This window comes from Pangasianodon hypophthalmus, chromosome 11 (genome assembly GCF_027358585.1).
Source record: "Pangasianodon hypophthalmus isolate fPanHyp1 chromosome 11, fPanHyp1.pri, whole genome shotgun sequence".
NCBI classification, from domain to species: domain Eukaryota; kingdom Metazoa; phylum Chordata; class Actinopteri; order Siluriformes; family Pangasiidae; genus Pangasianodon; species Pangasianodon hypophthalmus.
Genome location: NC_069720.1, coordinates 16,136,880 through 16,153,228, shown reverse-complemented (window position 1 = coordinate 16,153,228; position 16,349 = coordinate 16,136,880). Strand labels below are relative to the sequence as shown.

Here is a 16,349-nt window from a genome sequence, read left to right as displayed (position 1 = left end):
ATTTTTCTATAGATTCCAGCTGCTACACCGAGCCACAAATTGCAAATGGAGCCAAATGACAGAGCTGTAGTGCTGCAGAAATGTGAAGTGTTCTGGATATTTGGACAGATGGAAAAATAAACCCTTGATGAGATACACAAAACTTTTTAAATCTAGGCATTGTATAATTATTTTTCCATTTATTTAGTGCCAACTCTGTGCTCTCAATGCCCAGGCGATTTTTATGAGCTCTACACTCACTTGGTAGTAGTAGAAGTTTTTTTCACCTATTTCACCAGTGAATGAAAGAGTTTTGTGAGTATGTTTTTTAGCCCTATACTCTCCTCAACCAATGTTTTTTTTTTTTTTTGGTTTTTCAAACCAAACTAAATTTCAGTCTGATTCAGACTCAGCACAGGGATTAATATGTATGACAGAGAGAAAACAGAGACAGCAAAGTGTGTGTAGTTCTCAATATATTCCCTTGACTCCTACCAGGTTTATGACACAATTTACAAGGCTGCAGAGAACATCTATCTTTCCAGTTGCGTGTGTGTGTATGTGGGGGGAGAACTGGTTCTGGAGAAGAAAGAATAAACAGAACATCCAAAGCTAAATACTGTCTGGGCAGGGAAGTGTCTGTGAGGTCCACCAGGCATGTGCAAACAAATCTGAACTAACTGACATGAAGTTTGTTCACCTTCTGTAACTGATCTAGCACACACAGTTGAGATCCATTCACTTCATCCGTAGACCAGATCAATTTGATTGATACTGTTTCACGAAGTCGTGCAGGAGACATCGATCAGTTTGCCACCAGGCCAATGCCTGCAATGTGGTGCTTCAGTAAACAGCTAAAAAAAGCCTCAGGGAGGCACAGGGACAATGACATGCTAATGCCTGCATTTAGTTAGCTTACATGAAAGCACTCCTTTCCCCTGAAGACATTTGCCTTTTTTTTTTTTTTTTATTTTTATAACATTTGTCCCATGTTTTTGTCTACTGCCAACATTTTCTCCCAGACAAATAGTGAATAAGCATTCAAATTCATTTTCTCAAGGGAAATAAGAAGAATAATAAGCATATAATCGGTTTAAACAGGATCAGTCCTAGAACAGCTAGCAGGATGTATAAACTTAGCTTGATGCTAAATGAAGCATTAGTAGAAATCCTGGACACTGGAGCATGAGCTGAACAGGTCAAAAATCTAAGCTGTTATTTGGAAAGCTAGTGCATCCCCTACCATTGCTGATGTAGCTGTTAGCAAGGATTAGCTATAAGCTAGTTCACATCATTAAAGGTCTGGCAAAAGTGTTGAAAGCCTCTGCTTAGGACTGAAAGACAGAAAGAAAACAAGCACTGTCCACATGTCTCTCATGTTGTGGCAGCTCAGCGAGGCACTGCAATGGTAATTGAATAAATAAAGGGGCCTAATTAGCTGTAATGCATGAGGGCACTTCTGTGGTGATTTTTTTTTTTTGCCTACTGGACTGTGAGTGTGGGAGCTGAGGAAGCAGCTGTTTTTGGAATTTATGTGCATAAGGTAGCAAAAGATTTGCTGATACACTGTCAGAAAAAGGTACTGTACATTAGAAGTATAATGCAATGCCACTATGTTTAGTGTGCCACATATTCATATCTATATCTGTATATGGATTTAAACCAGTGTTTAAACCTGGATTTAAAGTGGGTGTGGCCTAAACTGTAAGGAGGTTTAGCCTAATTTAAACCACTGTGACCCAAACCAGGCAGTTACTAAGGATGAATGAATGAATGGTGTATGTTCTTGTTAATGAGCGTGGCCTTTTTTTGCTCCATGTTAGCATGTTGCAGCATGTTAGATTTCGTTCATGTGTGGTGAGCATTCAATCAATATGACAAAATATATTTTAGTCACATGGCTCTTCCTGGTACTAGATGGTTTATTCTGGATTCTTTGCAGGGATTAGAGAAAGCCGGGTCACAGATCACATGGTACAGATGGATCAAAGGGGATGAAATGGTTGCATTGACCTGTCAGGCTGGAAATAAGGTCCTGCAGGAATTACATCCAAACCATCTGGATATTATTTATGTCAGACTAAATGAAATTCTAATATGATTAGCTTGCTAGTACAGCCATGACCTCTGTCATTTGTCCAATGTCAAACTCCTCCATTTTTTCTGATTTATTTTCATGGTCACGCCATTAGATGGGAAAAGACAATTACTCTTAGACAACAATTCTTCTCACTGCTGTATTACCCTTGAGATGAACATCTCATGTTTCTTTTTCATCTACCTGAAAGTGTGGAAATGTTGAATATCTGTTTAAATCTCTGAACATGTATTTATTGTGCCTGTATTGAGCTGCAGTCTCACTCATTAAAGCTTCTTGCCAAATTTGACAAGGTAATTACTCATGTTTTCACCAACATAATGAGCAAAACCACTCGGATTCTAGCTTCATGTCTATCTTCATGACTGTACATATTGTATAGGTGATGATTATTGTGTTCATGCATGTGCTTGAGTGTGTAACATACCTCAGTAGTGGGTGGAGGGAACAAAAACCAGAGATAAGATCCTTTGTGATTATAATTGTGTGTTTTTCTGCTATTTTTTAAATCCACTTTACTGTATGTTTGCCTTGCCAAGGACAGCAGATGGAACTTAGCTAGTAACTTTAGTGCAAATCATCTCTTCTAACTTGAGAGTAATGATTTTGTACATGTTCTCTCGCTAGCCAGATTCTAGTACTTGGGTACTTTTACTGAGTCTGATACTTTTCCATCAGTAAATGTGGCTAAGAACCACCTACTTTCACAGGAAGCCTGTCATAGCAAATGTCCAACCATGTTTACTTGCCATTGTTTCACACAAATAACTTTTAAACATATGACACCTTGAATTTGTCCATCCAGTCACTGTATCTTGCTATGAAAGATTAATTGTGTCACAGTGTTTAAATTTTTGTTTTCCCATTGGAAACCATTGTACGGAAGTTTGTACACTTGGAAGTGTGACTAGCTAATCAGATTATTCAAGATTCAGGTTATTCAGATTGATTGAAATATTCAAGATTCTGAAGCGTTTGGCCAGCTAAGTTTATAAAATCTCTCAGATATTTCACAAGTCATAAGTCAAGGCTGAACCAAAATGGTCCCTGACACAATAAGCATGATAAACAAAATTATTTAGATACTAAATAAGCTCTATTTTGACATTAGTGTAGTGCATGTGAATATACATGGACAGATAGTTTACATCTGTACTGTACCTTTTTGCAAGTCAGCTATTAACCTCTTAAGCCAGAACACCACTCAGGCCACTTGTCGTTTTTAAGTCAATAGCAATTTTGTATGTTAATGTCAATGAACATGTGCAGTCGTGTAGAATCGTGCAATCGTGTAGTAAAGAACCTAAGAGCAACCAGGCACTTGAAGTGAAGAAGCATGGAGAGGCCAGATTCATCAGACAGATCATTCAACACTGCGTCATTTGTTTAAAGCATTTCTCTTCCACAGAGCTGCTGAAGCTGATTGCTAACTGATTGCTAAGTGATGCCAAAGAATAACATGGCTGTAGTCTGAAATGAATGAAAGCAGTAAGTTTGGTGGAGAGTTCATTAAGAATAAATTTTGCAGACTTAGGAACAGTGCTTGGAAATCTGAACCTTTGTGCTAGAAAGCCAGTAAAATGGGGGATATCTATGTTCATGTCACACTGTATAGAATTTCTGTAATTTCTGCAAAAAATAAAAAATACTGTGTTCAAAACAGTATAATACTTTAAATGTGTTTTACAGTTTAATACAGCAACTTGCATGGGATTATAGGAAAATATGTACAGTACTAGAGGAATATACTGTATTAAAGGACCTTATTGTGTGTCTACTGTAACACAGCTGTCGTTATATACAGTATTGTTAACTGTAACTGTAAACTAGGCAACAAAACCACTGAAGCAGCAAAAGGTGCCAGGTACCTATTAGCCTGCTAGTTCAAACAGGAAATCCATATAGCTGGTGACAGTTACTTAAACATAAATTATAACAAACTTTTCATGGATGGATGGAGGCAAGGCAGCTCTTCTTAAAAACCTGATGTGGAAGAGGGTAGACAGCACTTGAGTGTGTTACACTGCTCTGTGATGCAACATGGAGTAGTTGGCTTCACATGTATTTATTTATTTATTTATTTATTTATTTATCTACCTATGTAAAATAAGCCATATCATCACTTCACTAATCAGTCCAGAGAGATTAAAAAGAAGTTGAAAAGTCCATGAAGGTCAACAGAGGCATCAGAGTGTCTGCTGCAGAAGCTAAAATGGTTCATATTTAGAAAACTAGTACCACTGAACTACATCTATTTTATTTTTTTCCATACAGTGATCAGTGCTGCTACCGTATTTTTCGAGTACCTTTTTGAGTATATCATATTGAATATACATATATAAATAAGTGAGCAACAGAAAGATGGATAGACATGTTTTTCCTATTATTATGAAAATGACATTAAAATTTTGGAATTGATATCACTATATAAACCTCCAGCATCCTCACAAAAGCAGATGGGCATCAGCAGCTGTTTCTAAATTCAGTGCAAAAGCTAAACAAACACAATACACAGGGGAAAGACTCAAACACACACACACACACACACTTCTGTTTGTCCATGTCTCACAGCGTGACAGCGGTACGTTCTACTCTGAGTTTTCTCTGACTGAGTCTCAACTTATTTTCATCCATCAGAAGATAGTGACTAATCTAAGCGTAGGTGTGGAGATGAATCATAAACCATCCTCGAGTGCCTGTGATGCTACTCAAGCAGAAGTGTGTGCATTTCCTATCAACAATAAATGGAGTAAAGGTGAAAAATGAACCATCATCAGAACTGTAGTGTAACTCCATTGCTCATTCAGACCTATCAATGTCCAAAATGAAGTGTTGCCATTCTTGAAATGTGAAAGCTCATTATGTTTTACAGTGAGATGATAGACAAATAATGAAGGCACAGTCACCAAAGCAAAGTGATTTTCTGGCTAATAAGCCTTCATCTGATGCTATTGGATAACAATGAAAACCACTGCATATTGCACTAGGTCCTAAAATTGTGACAAAATATTTTTCAGGGCTCCCAAGTGCCACAATAATCTAATCGTTTGTCTCGGAAGAAGCATATGTTAGTCTTCGCCCTCTGAGATTGGTAGGGTGAAGAGCTAGCGTGACTAAGCCTCCCTGTCTTTCAAAGATTGAAAGACTTCAGACTTTAGTATGTTTTCGTTTTTGGTACCCACATGAGATTATTTGCTATTAAAGTGGATTATTTTGAACCTTCATTGAACCAAGAGGCTGGGGCTTATTTCTTTCAAGCCCGGACTGTAGATTCCTGCAGGCTACCAGTGACAGTCATCTCAGGTTATTACACAGAGTGAAACACTCCCTGAGATTTGATCTCCAATTGGCTCAGTGACAGAGCCAGGAATTAATTCCAGGAGGGATGAGGAAATATAAATAGAATCACAGGATGATGTACAATTATATTGATAAGCCTGACACACTCATGCATTTGGGTGTATATTCTACAGTAGAAGAAGTCATCTGTTACTCTATAATCCTTTTTTTTTTTTTTTTTTTTTTTGGAGCAGAAACTAAACGTAGATAGTCCAAAGTACAAATTACACAAAATAACAGACTGTACTGGTATAATGACAATAAAGTTGATACACTAGTACTTACACTTACACTAAAATACTTTTAGTGTAAGTACTTTTATAGTGATAGTGGAAAACTCTTATTTTTAAAACTCTTAAACAACGTATTCTCACATCAACTCAAGCAAATAGTAAGGACATAAATTACGCACACAGAAGGATCAATTTAGAAGCCAAACTTACCACCATCTTGTTGAGGGAAACCCAGCAGTCAGAGGGAAAGTCCTGCAGCATGGGCACCAGAAACTGCAGGCAGCCATCCCAGTGACACAGCAGCAGCATCATCCCGATCAGGTTAAAGATCCTCATGACAGCACTCGCCAGGTCATAGGTCATGTGAAAGATCTGATGGGAAACAAGAGTGAGCAATTTCAGAGAGAGAGCTCAGGAAGAAATCCATTTGCATCTATCTATCTATCTAGCTATCTATCTATATATATATATATATATATATATATATATATATATATATATATATATCTATATCTATCTATATATATATATATATATATCTATATATATATATATATATAGATAGATAGATATATATGTGTATATATATATATATATATATATATATATATATATATATATATATATATATATATATATAATGCATGTGTGTGTGTGTACCAGTCAAGTAGTCAAATATTAAAACATTGATTTTAAAAGGCAAGCAGATTCTCTTTATATCTATAGCTAGCAGCAGCCTCTGGTTTTGTATTTTCTCATGAGGATAGTACATTAAACACAGTATATCTCTGTATATATCTCTGTATTTATAAGGGCAATCCCCCTACAGCACATTTATCATCATTAATCACATGATCATTAATGGCCTTTATGAGGGGTGTGTATTGCATGACTTTAGTGGTCCCATTTCTGCAGAGCTTCCTAAAGGGCCTGTCAGTCTGACAACTCTGTAGAAACCCTTCTGGCCCTCTGAACAGCCATCCAAACCATTCTCAGGACTAATGAGCCCTAGAAACACTGACCGTGAACATCTATTACAGCTCGGTGTCAAACATGGCACCTGCAGACCACAATCACTGTCCAGTGCTTCTGGACTGAAAGTAAATATTTGACAGCCCAATATCATGCCAACATTCTTGAGAGCCCAGGAATATTTTAAAAAGAATTTGTCTTAAATGTAGCCGAGTAGAGAGAAGCCACAGTACAAAGTGGAGTACATAATTAAGTTAGTAATTAATGCTCATGCCATGCTGCCACTGTAATCAGAAGAGCACTCAAAGCTGCGTCAGCACAGACAGATCCTCTTCATAAATGTATTAACGTCTAACATGTAGTACAATCAATTTATGATAACAAATAGCTGCTGCAAAAGTACCAAATACGACAGAGTTGATTTTTCCAGCTCTGTTTCTTTGAGATTTTTTTCACATCATGTATTCAATCTTTGAGACACGTAATTATTTCAAATTTTAATTGACCCCTAAAGCCTAATTACTCACCTGAATCTCCAATACTCCAAATATTGCAGCAGTGGAGACTGTTGAATACCATTACTGATCAAATATCATCTCCTGAGAGTAAGGTCTAGGTATGAAGGAGGATTTGTGGTTTTATTTTTCGCCTGTTTAAAGTGTAGTGCATTCTTAGATTTTGCCACAGAGGACCCTTAACCAAACAGAAACGCCCCAGTGAAAAAGCGGTAGGGCAATTTAGGTTACTGCAGCTGCACAGAGCTTCAAAATATAATTGAGCAGTTTCTGGTTGAAGGCTGAGATGGTCGTCATGGGAAACAGCAGTTCAGTTTTATTATCTTCTGTTTTATTTTATTTCTTTAACTTTTAAGGGTTTTGAAGGTTAAAGAAATAAAATGGAAATTAGTGTCAGAGTTCATACTTTGCATATTTTATTTAGATTATAAACGAGCACTCTGCAGAGGTTTTGTGTTTTGTATATATTCACTGTTCGACACAAGAATAACACGTTCACAGATTTTTTTGACCAATCGTATGGTTTGTTATTCGGTCCCTAAACCAATCCTAAGCCTGGTCATACAGCAACGGGTTTGTGTGTATCATCGCACAAAAAAATATATATAAAACCCCACTTATCTATTTGAAATGGGCATATTTTTATTGACTATAAATCCTAGCTATCAAAAATAGGCATGGGAAAAAATAGACAACCAATTTTCTGTGCAAAGATGTGCATTTCATATGCATTTTTTCTTAAAGCATCTCCCATTTTGGAGCTCATTAAATATTACTCTTGTAACTGCAGGCAATGTGAAAGTCTGCTTCTAAAGGAGACATGCATGGACAGCCTATCACAAAAGCCCCGGGGGCATTAGCAGATGACCTTTCCTGCTTGTTTGAGACTAGCATTGTGTTTTCTCTTGATATGTAAAGCAAAGGGGGTACAATAGGCAGAATTTTCCATTACAGCAGCTCTGTAGAACGTTATGAAGTGGCAAGAGGTGAAGGCTCATGAATGAGATAAATGCCTTTCTTTCCTCTCATGCTGTTAGCACTTGGATGATTGACAGATTTACATTTAGACCTATTGTACAAGGAAAAGAAAGGGCAAAGGAGTTGGCCATTCAGCCATTTTGTTCATTGGGGTCACTTTGGGCGGCTTTTACTGTGAACTGATTGAAGAAACCTAAGTGGAGTAGCCTAAAAACGAGCAGCTCAAGGACAGAAACAGCAGGGCATTCTCTGTCCCAGAGAGGACAGTATAGAAGTCAACTTAATTTGGTCCTAATATTCTGTATCTAAATATATGGAAACTATGCCTAGATAAGTGTTCGTTAAAGCATACAGACACCATTATTAACAGTGACACTAGCATGATTATAATTACTAGCCTCATTGGGGATATCCCTATTTTTCTGCACTTTGTATTAAACAGATTTCTTTCAATCTGCATAACATTAAACCCGCAAAAAAGCAATAATAAACTATTCAGCATTTGTAACTTAGATTTTTTATGTAACTTAGATAATTTAGATTTGACTTTGAAATTCCAATCCTTGCAAAATTTAGGAAACCTAGTTGCTTTAGTGCATACATAAGAAATTTGATGACCAGCTCTTGAAGGACGTCATCCAGTAAAATAAGAACAGGGTTTTAGAATATACCTAGCTAGAATTAGAATTAATGGCTAATAAGTTGGATCAAGTATTCAGGACACTTGATGTCTAGGCAGGTCTAAACCTTCTGCTTTTTAAACACATGACGCTGAGAAACTCCCCTTTCAGTGCACTGTTAAATGTTGAATTTAATATGAACTGCAAAAGAAAAGAACAATGTAGAGAGATTACTGAATTTCTTTTTCCTAATGTTTTCTTCTCTTCAGTTCAAGTTAAGCAGGACTATGTTGGGTTTAGGTGACATAAGCTAACCCACTATCAGCATTAGCCACCAGTTTACATCAGCTCCCTGCTTTACCCCAAACACAGAAACTGAAGGGACTTCTTTCCCGCGTGCTTAGCCTCTTTTCCACACAGACCCCCATGATTAGCTCTGATTAGCAGAGGACAAGGAAACAAGGCCATCCTTCCCTAAATGCTACTCACAGATATTGTTTAATCTTAAAGATTGAGACGGAGTGCACAAAGAGTTACTAGAAAAGAGGACGTCATAAACTGGTGTAGTTTGCTTATACGAAGCAGTAGTATAAATAGCTTGCTGTCTAAGAGGTAGTTAGTGTGTGATAACACACATCAACTAATGCTTTATATAAATCACCACACTGAGCTGCGCCTGACAGAGGGCATGGAGATGCTAAACAGACCTGCTGCTCACCGCCATTTCACACTTGCATAGGATTATGGGTAATAAACACTGAATTTTTTTTTACCCGGGCAAAATTGACAAAAATGACACTTTTGATTTGTTCGGCTGAGAGAGTTAGAAATTACTCTTTGATATCTGACAACACAACATTTCAGTCAATATACTGACCATGTATCTTTGTTGGATATTTTTCTTAATTTTTTTGCAGTAATGTCCTATTGAAAGGACTGACATATTGATAATAAAATGTTTTTTAATTAGCTTATCTTAGTTTTTCCAATTAAGTGTTAACTAATGAATGTTTTTAATAAATTTTTTTCAAAGACACAAAAAGCAAATAAATTATTGCAAGTACTCAACAGTACAAAATGCAAATTATTATTATTATTATTAATAATAATAATAATAATAATAATAATAATAATGTTTTTTTAACATTATTCAAAGTACCATCAATTTTATATTCAGACAAGAGTCTTAATTTATGTGGATCATTACCATCTAAAAGTTCTACATTCGCACACTGACTAAACATGACTAAACATCACTTGGGACTTTGTTTCCAAACATGTGTCCACCAGCTCATGACAAATTCATTCATTCAACTTCAGTAAGCGCTTTATCCTAGTCAAGGTCTTAGTGGCTCCAAAGTTTATCACTGGGCATGAGGTTAGAATACACCCTGGATGGAATACCGGTCCATTCACACAATTTAGAGTAGCCAAGCCACCTACTGGCATGCTTTTGGGAGGTGAGAGGAAACCAGAGAGCCTACACAGGAGAACATGCAAAATTCCAGACAGATAGTAACCCAAGATCAGGATTGAACTGGGGCCACCATCATGACCAATGAAATGTTAAAATCTTATTTTTAATCTTATTGTTGCTTTAGACACTTCCAGTTCTATCACAACTGCACTTACCTCCTCCCACTGGTGGATGTAGCGGATGAGTCTGGAAAGTCTCAGAAGCCGCAACAGACTAAGGATTTTGGTGAAGCGCACGATCCGCAGCGCCCTCGCTGTCTTGTAAACCTCCGAGTCGATGCCTTTCTCCACAATGAGAAAAATATAATCCACAGGGATAGATGAGATGAAGTCCACTACAAACCAAGTCCGCAAGTACTTTTGCTTGATCTTTTTAGGGTCCAGAATGATCTCTGTGTTGTCCTCAAAGACAATGCCCGTGCGGAAGTTGAGCACCAGGTCCATGAGGAAGAAAGTATCTGAGACCACGTTGAAGATAATCCAGGGGGTGGTGGTCTCGTCTTTGAAGAAGGTGATGCCGACTGGAATGATGATTAGGTTGCCCACCATAAACATCAGCATAGTGAAGTCCCAGTAGAACCTACGGAGCACAGAGAGAGAAACACAGGCCTGTGTGGAACTGAAACAAGTGGTGTTATAATTACCTGAAAACTGCAGGGAGAAGTCAAATACAGTACATGGTTGAAAGGAGGTTGTGCTTTGAATAAAGATGGATTTTGCACTCAGGACCCACAAATGTGCCAAATAATAGAAACAGCAAAAAATGTGTCAAGACAAATTATGTCAAAATGATTCAAATGTGAAAACGCTGACTTAGAAAGATGGCACAGAGGCCAAAAGTTGAAGGTCACTGAGCAGACTCAATGAAATGATGATTCAACGAGTAACTCAAATTACAGGTTTATTTATAACTGCATTCCAGGAAGTACCAGACTGACTCTCAGGACACAGACCATACCACTTAGTAAATACACCTTTATTACTCATACAGTGCATCCATGTACTACATGCTGTGGCAATTATTCTGCCAAAACCCTGTGCACCCTGTACATGACATGTCATGAAAGGGGCACATGCAACACAAACATATGGAGAGACTCCACTAATAGCACCACCAAGACCTGCAATCTTACACCTTTTAATGATATGCAATCAAATATTAGCAATCACTTTTACTTCAACATGTTAAATCTCTGGTCTAATGTACACATGAGGGGAATATGCTTTACACTCTCTAAATAGCTCATCAAACTGGGACAAACTGTTAAAGGCCATAAACTGTGTAATTCTTTTCATGTAATCAGAGAGCTGCACATTACATTCATTGTTACTGATCACTGCAATATTTGCCTTTGCAGTGCAGAAGGCCAAAACATTCGTAAAAGCCCTCCAATCAATCCTTAATTGCTTTATTGGGAGCTGGGATCATCTTGGCCAATACTAAACGCTTCAAATGAGTATGTATGAATCACAGCTTTCACATGATCCAACAAGTGGGAATTGTTTTGATGAAAATAATGCAGGCCTATCTTTAAAGTAGTGGTTTGTGGTTTTACAGAATGAAAACACTGTCAAGCCTTCTTTTTCCTCCCAGCCAACCACACTGACTGCTTTTGAGACTATGTATGCCTCATGAATTCCCTTAAAACATCAAGACCTCTCAGACTTAAACATGTCAGTTTGTTAATTTTTTCTTTATTTTCACTGGAGTTGCTGAATGATTCACAAGAGTCAAGACTTAAGGGTTGAAGAAAAGGGGCAGATCTATGCCCCATTTCAGCTGGGTGCTAAGGTAATTTCAGGTCTGGGAAAATTTAAATAAACTCATGAGAATTGCATGTTGAATAATCAATTTGTTGTTGAAATGATGATGATTGTATTGCACACAATCTACATCAAAGCTTCACTATTATGATTTTAATATTTTGTAATATTCTGTGAATGCGTATTACAGTAGAAATACACTGATCAGCCATGACATTAAAACCACCTGAATAATATTGTGTAGGTCCCCCTTGTGCCATCAAAACAGCTCTGGTGAGGCATGGACTCCACAAGACCTCTGAAGGTGTGCTGTGGTATCTGGTCCCAATATGTTAGCAGTGGATCCTTTAAGTCCTATAAGTTACAAGGTGGGGCCTCCATGGATCGGACTTGTTTGTCCAGCACATCCCACAGATGCTCGATCGGATTGAGATCTGGGGAATTTGGCGCCCAAGACAACACCTTGAACTCTTTGTCATGTTCCTCAAACCATTCCTGAACAGTTTTTACAGTGTGGCAGGATGGTTCACCCCACAAGACCTGTCATTTTGGAGACGCTCTGACCCAGTCGTCTAGCCATCACAATCTGGCCCTTGTCAAAGTCGCTCAGATCCTTATGCTTGCCCATTTTTCTTACTTCCAACACATCAACTTCGAGAACTGACTGTTCAATTGCTGCTTAATATATCCCACCCCTTGAAGGCTGCCACTGTAACAAGATAATCAATGTTATTCACTTCACCTGTCAGTGGTTTTAATGTTAGGGCTGATCGGTGTATGTAGCAGCATAATCACCAAAGGGTGCAAATGAGCTGTCTTACACACAAATATACACATTCTGAGTGAGATGTGTCACGTGTGTCATGCAATTTTAACAGCCTGTATATATCTCGCATGTGGTCCCTATAAATCTTGTCCCTGAGCAAGGTCATCACAAGGACATCCACAGTAAAGGTGATGTGATGGAGACAGTAACACAGGGCCATCCTCTTTTAATAGCAGTTTATTTCATATTGATGAGCAATGGCGAGATGGTGCTGTCCTCGGTGCTGAAATTGTACCCTTACACACACCGTGATCGCGCTTTAATTAACGGCATGGGCTGCGTCCCAAACCGCATGCTAAATACTATGTCAAAATACACCACCACCCCTGGTTTCCATAGTTACCGTAGGTGGCGTACTATTTTTGAGAGACTATTTAGTATGCCACTGAATACCAGTAGCCCATCCTTGTCGGATTTTTTTTTATTCCTCGTGCAGAGAGGGAGTACGGAGGCATTAGAAGTTCAGACAAACACTGGTAAAAAGGAAGCACGAGTGCCTCTGATGTCTGGTCAAACCTGACTCCTTCCTCCAAAGCAAAGCTCGCATAGACACATATCCAAAGGAGAAATAAGTAACACAAGCAGCTTGATTTTTGCAATGAGAAATGCGCCAAGATATCGACTCAGAAACACACTGAAATATTAACAAGACGCACAAGCAAGGCAGGAATGTATTCTAGCGTACATGCACAACTTTTCCTGCTTGCAGTCATCACTGTTGTCGTCTCACGCGCATCTTTGTCTTACTTGCATGCAGTGCAAATGCGCCTGTGGCTCGGATTAAAAAGTTTAGCTCATGTAAGCAAGCCCATAGTTTTTGCCTGTATTGTGAATTTCCAAAGAAGGCATTTGAGTAAGACTTGCAATAACTGGCAATAAATGATCAATAAATTATTTACAAAGTTATGTTACAGCAAACAATTAGACTATATGTTTCTTTGTGAATATACATGCATGCAGGCTCAAAAATACCTGAAGTCACTGTAGGGGTGGATGATCCAGTTCCCGGCAGATTTGACCCGCTCCTGCTCTTTCTCCACCGCCTTCTGGCTGCCGAACATGCGCAGGGAGAATTTGTTGACTCCGGGCTGCAGCATGGAGCTGAACTGGCGTTGCATGTAGGTCTGACTGTCTCTGGCCTCTCCGTCCTCCGCTGTCATCTGTCCGTCCTCGGCCTTGGAGAGCGCGGCGGGCTGCGCGGGATTCGAGCTCGAAAACGCCACCCGAGGGTCCTTCTTCTCCGGCTCGACGGCTCCGGTGCCTGCGGGCGTAATCGAGCCGTCCATGGTGGTGGAAGGACATGCGCTACCCGCTCTTCTCTCCTCAGGTGTGACCGAGCCACCTGTCTGCTTCTCCTGTTTGGAGAGGAGTGAAGGTGAGCTCGTGTCTCTCCTGCAGTCTCCGTTCACGGCGCGTCTCATGCCGACGTCCTCCTCCTCCTCCTCCTCCTCCTCCTCTTCTTCCTCGCCTCCGTCTTCTTGCTCCACATCAACACTAGTGGCCGAGGTCCTCGTGTCGTCGTCGTTGCTCGTGAAACTGAAGCCGAAGCCGAAGCCGCACGCGTCGCCCTGGCACAGAGAGACAGGCGCGCGGTCCGTGTCGCGCGACGCGCGGAGCTCGTGAGCTCCGCCGGCGCTGCTGTTAGAGGTCTGGCTCGGTGCTGCTCCCCCTCCTGGCGTTGAACACCTGGTCCTGGAAGGGTCAGCTAAGCCTCCGCTGTCGAGCCTCGAACGCCGCTCGCGTCCGCGGTCCTCGTCGCCGTCCTCCGCTTCGTCCATGGCGGTGAAACGGCTCTTCCGGCGGGCGGAGATCAGAGTGTGAAGGCGGAGACGCGGCGGCGCGGATTTACTTCTTCCCGACGACACCAACTGTGGCAGAGAGACCGCGCGCGCGGCGCGTTGCTATGGCTACAGTGGCATCCGTGCGCTGCCTGCACAACCCGGAGCGCCTTCAAACCAAAACCCGTGCTGTTCATCTGAATATATTTATTTTAGAGTAAGAGAGAGAGAGAGAGAGAGAGAGTGGAAGAGAGAGAGAGAGAGAGAGAGAGAGAGCAACTGGTGGTAGTAACATGGCAGAATAATAATAATAATAATAATAATCATCATCATCATCATCATCAACAATAACAACAATAATAACAACAATAATAGAGTTATGAATGATATTAATTTATAGAACATAGATCTAGTTAATCTTTTTAATAATAGAATAATAGAGCACCTGCTCTTACCAATAATATCATACATGACACATAATGTCAATAAATAATATTATAATAAAAACAGTAATAAACCCTAACACAATAAAATTAAAACAATATTTCCAAGTAAAGTCATTGCTTTGGTGATCATTTAGTGTGTTGCTGCAGCTTTTCAGATGATGGTTATTTTATTAAGTTTAGATCAGAAGATGATGGCCCTTGCACTGAGCCATACTCAGTGAGTGTCTCCATACAGGCAGAAGCGACTCATCTGTGAGTCAATGGCGACATCTGGTGGGGAGTAAAATAACTGCATGTGTCATTAGTGTTGGAGCCTTTACTGTGGCTGCACGATCTGGCCTGAATATGGCTATTGCATCCTTCTAACATGCTTATAGCAGGTGCAGTTAAGAATCAGTGTGTATCATGCACATCATACCTGCACCAAAAAGTGGAGCATCTGGGTAATTAAGATGAATACATAGGGGGATAAAGTCATTACTGTGTCCATCAATGGAAAATGGATCACAGTTAAAACTACTTTCCAGATATTATTTTGGTGGGAGCCCAAACATGTATCTACAGTGCAGAAAAGCACTTACATACATCACAGGATCACCAAAACTGGGCAGCTGAAGACTGGAAAAAAGACCTGTGGCCACTGTAGCCTCATATTCCTGTTCTTGGCTGACTGGAGTGGATCTCAGTGTGGGCTTCTGCTAACCATGCACCAGTCTGCCCATTCTCCTCTGACCTCTCTCATCAGCAAGGGGTTTCTGCCCACAGAACTGCCACATACTGAATGGTTTTTGTTTGTCTGTTCATTTGAGGCACCATTTGAGGTAAACTCTAGAGACTTTTGTGCATGAAAAACCTGTCTGACACCAACAATCATGCCATCCACGATCAAAATCAGAGATCATATTTTGTCCCCATTCTGAAGTTTGATGTGAAAATTACCTGAAGCTCTTGACCTGTATCTGCAGGGTTTTATGCTTTGCGCTGCTGCCACATTATTAGATGACTGCATGAACGTGCAGGTGTACAGGTGTTCCTAATAAAGTGGACAGTGAGTGTAAACCTCAGTGCTTTTCATTTGGACAGATTGACTTGATGCTAACATTATTAATAGTGTTAACAAGATGTTCTAGTAACTTCCTAGATTGGGTGGATTAGTTGTTGGGTAGCTCACCAGTGAACTTTTGGTAACAACTGTGAAATAAAACTTATTTTCAAACTCAATTTTTTTTATCTGGCTCTTTCAGATTACAAGGGAGGTCTCTGCAGGCGGGTGTGTCCGTAAATCCAAAGACAATTTGCCTGCATGCAAAGTGTTGATAAGAGTT

The 16,349-nt window shown here is 39.6% G+C and overlaps 1 protein-coding gene across 1 annotated transcript in view; it reads right to left on the bottom strand.

The window, feature by feature from the left end:
• hcn2b (hyperpolarization activated cyclic nucleotide-gated potassium channel 2b) overlaps positions 1–14,662 on the bottom strand; it is a 35,009-nt gene extending 20,347 nt beyond the window's left edge. The window contains exons 1-3 of the mRNA XM_026927396.3: positions 13,773–14,662; positions 10,367–10,790; positions 5,860–6,021 (exon numbers count right to left, since the gene is read on the bottom strand). Of these exons, the coding sequence (XP_026783197.1) occupies positions 5,860–6,021; positions 10,367–10,790; positions 13,773–14,578 (1,392 nt within the window). The 5' untranslated portion in view covers positions 14,579–14,662. The remainder of the gene's footprint in view (positions 1–5,859; positions 6,022–10,366; positions 10,791–13,772) is intronic.
• Between the last annotated feature and the right edge of the window lie 1,687 nt (positions 14,663–16,349).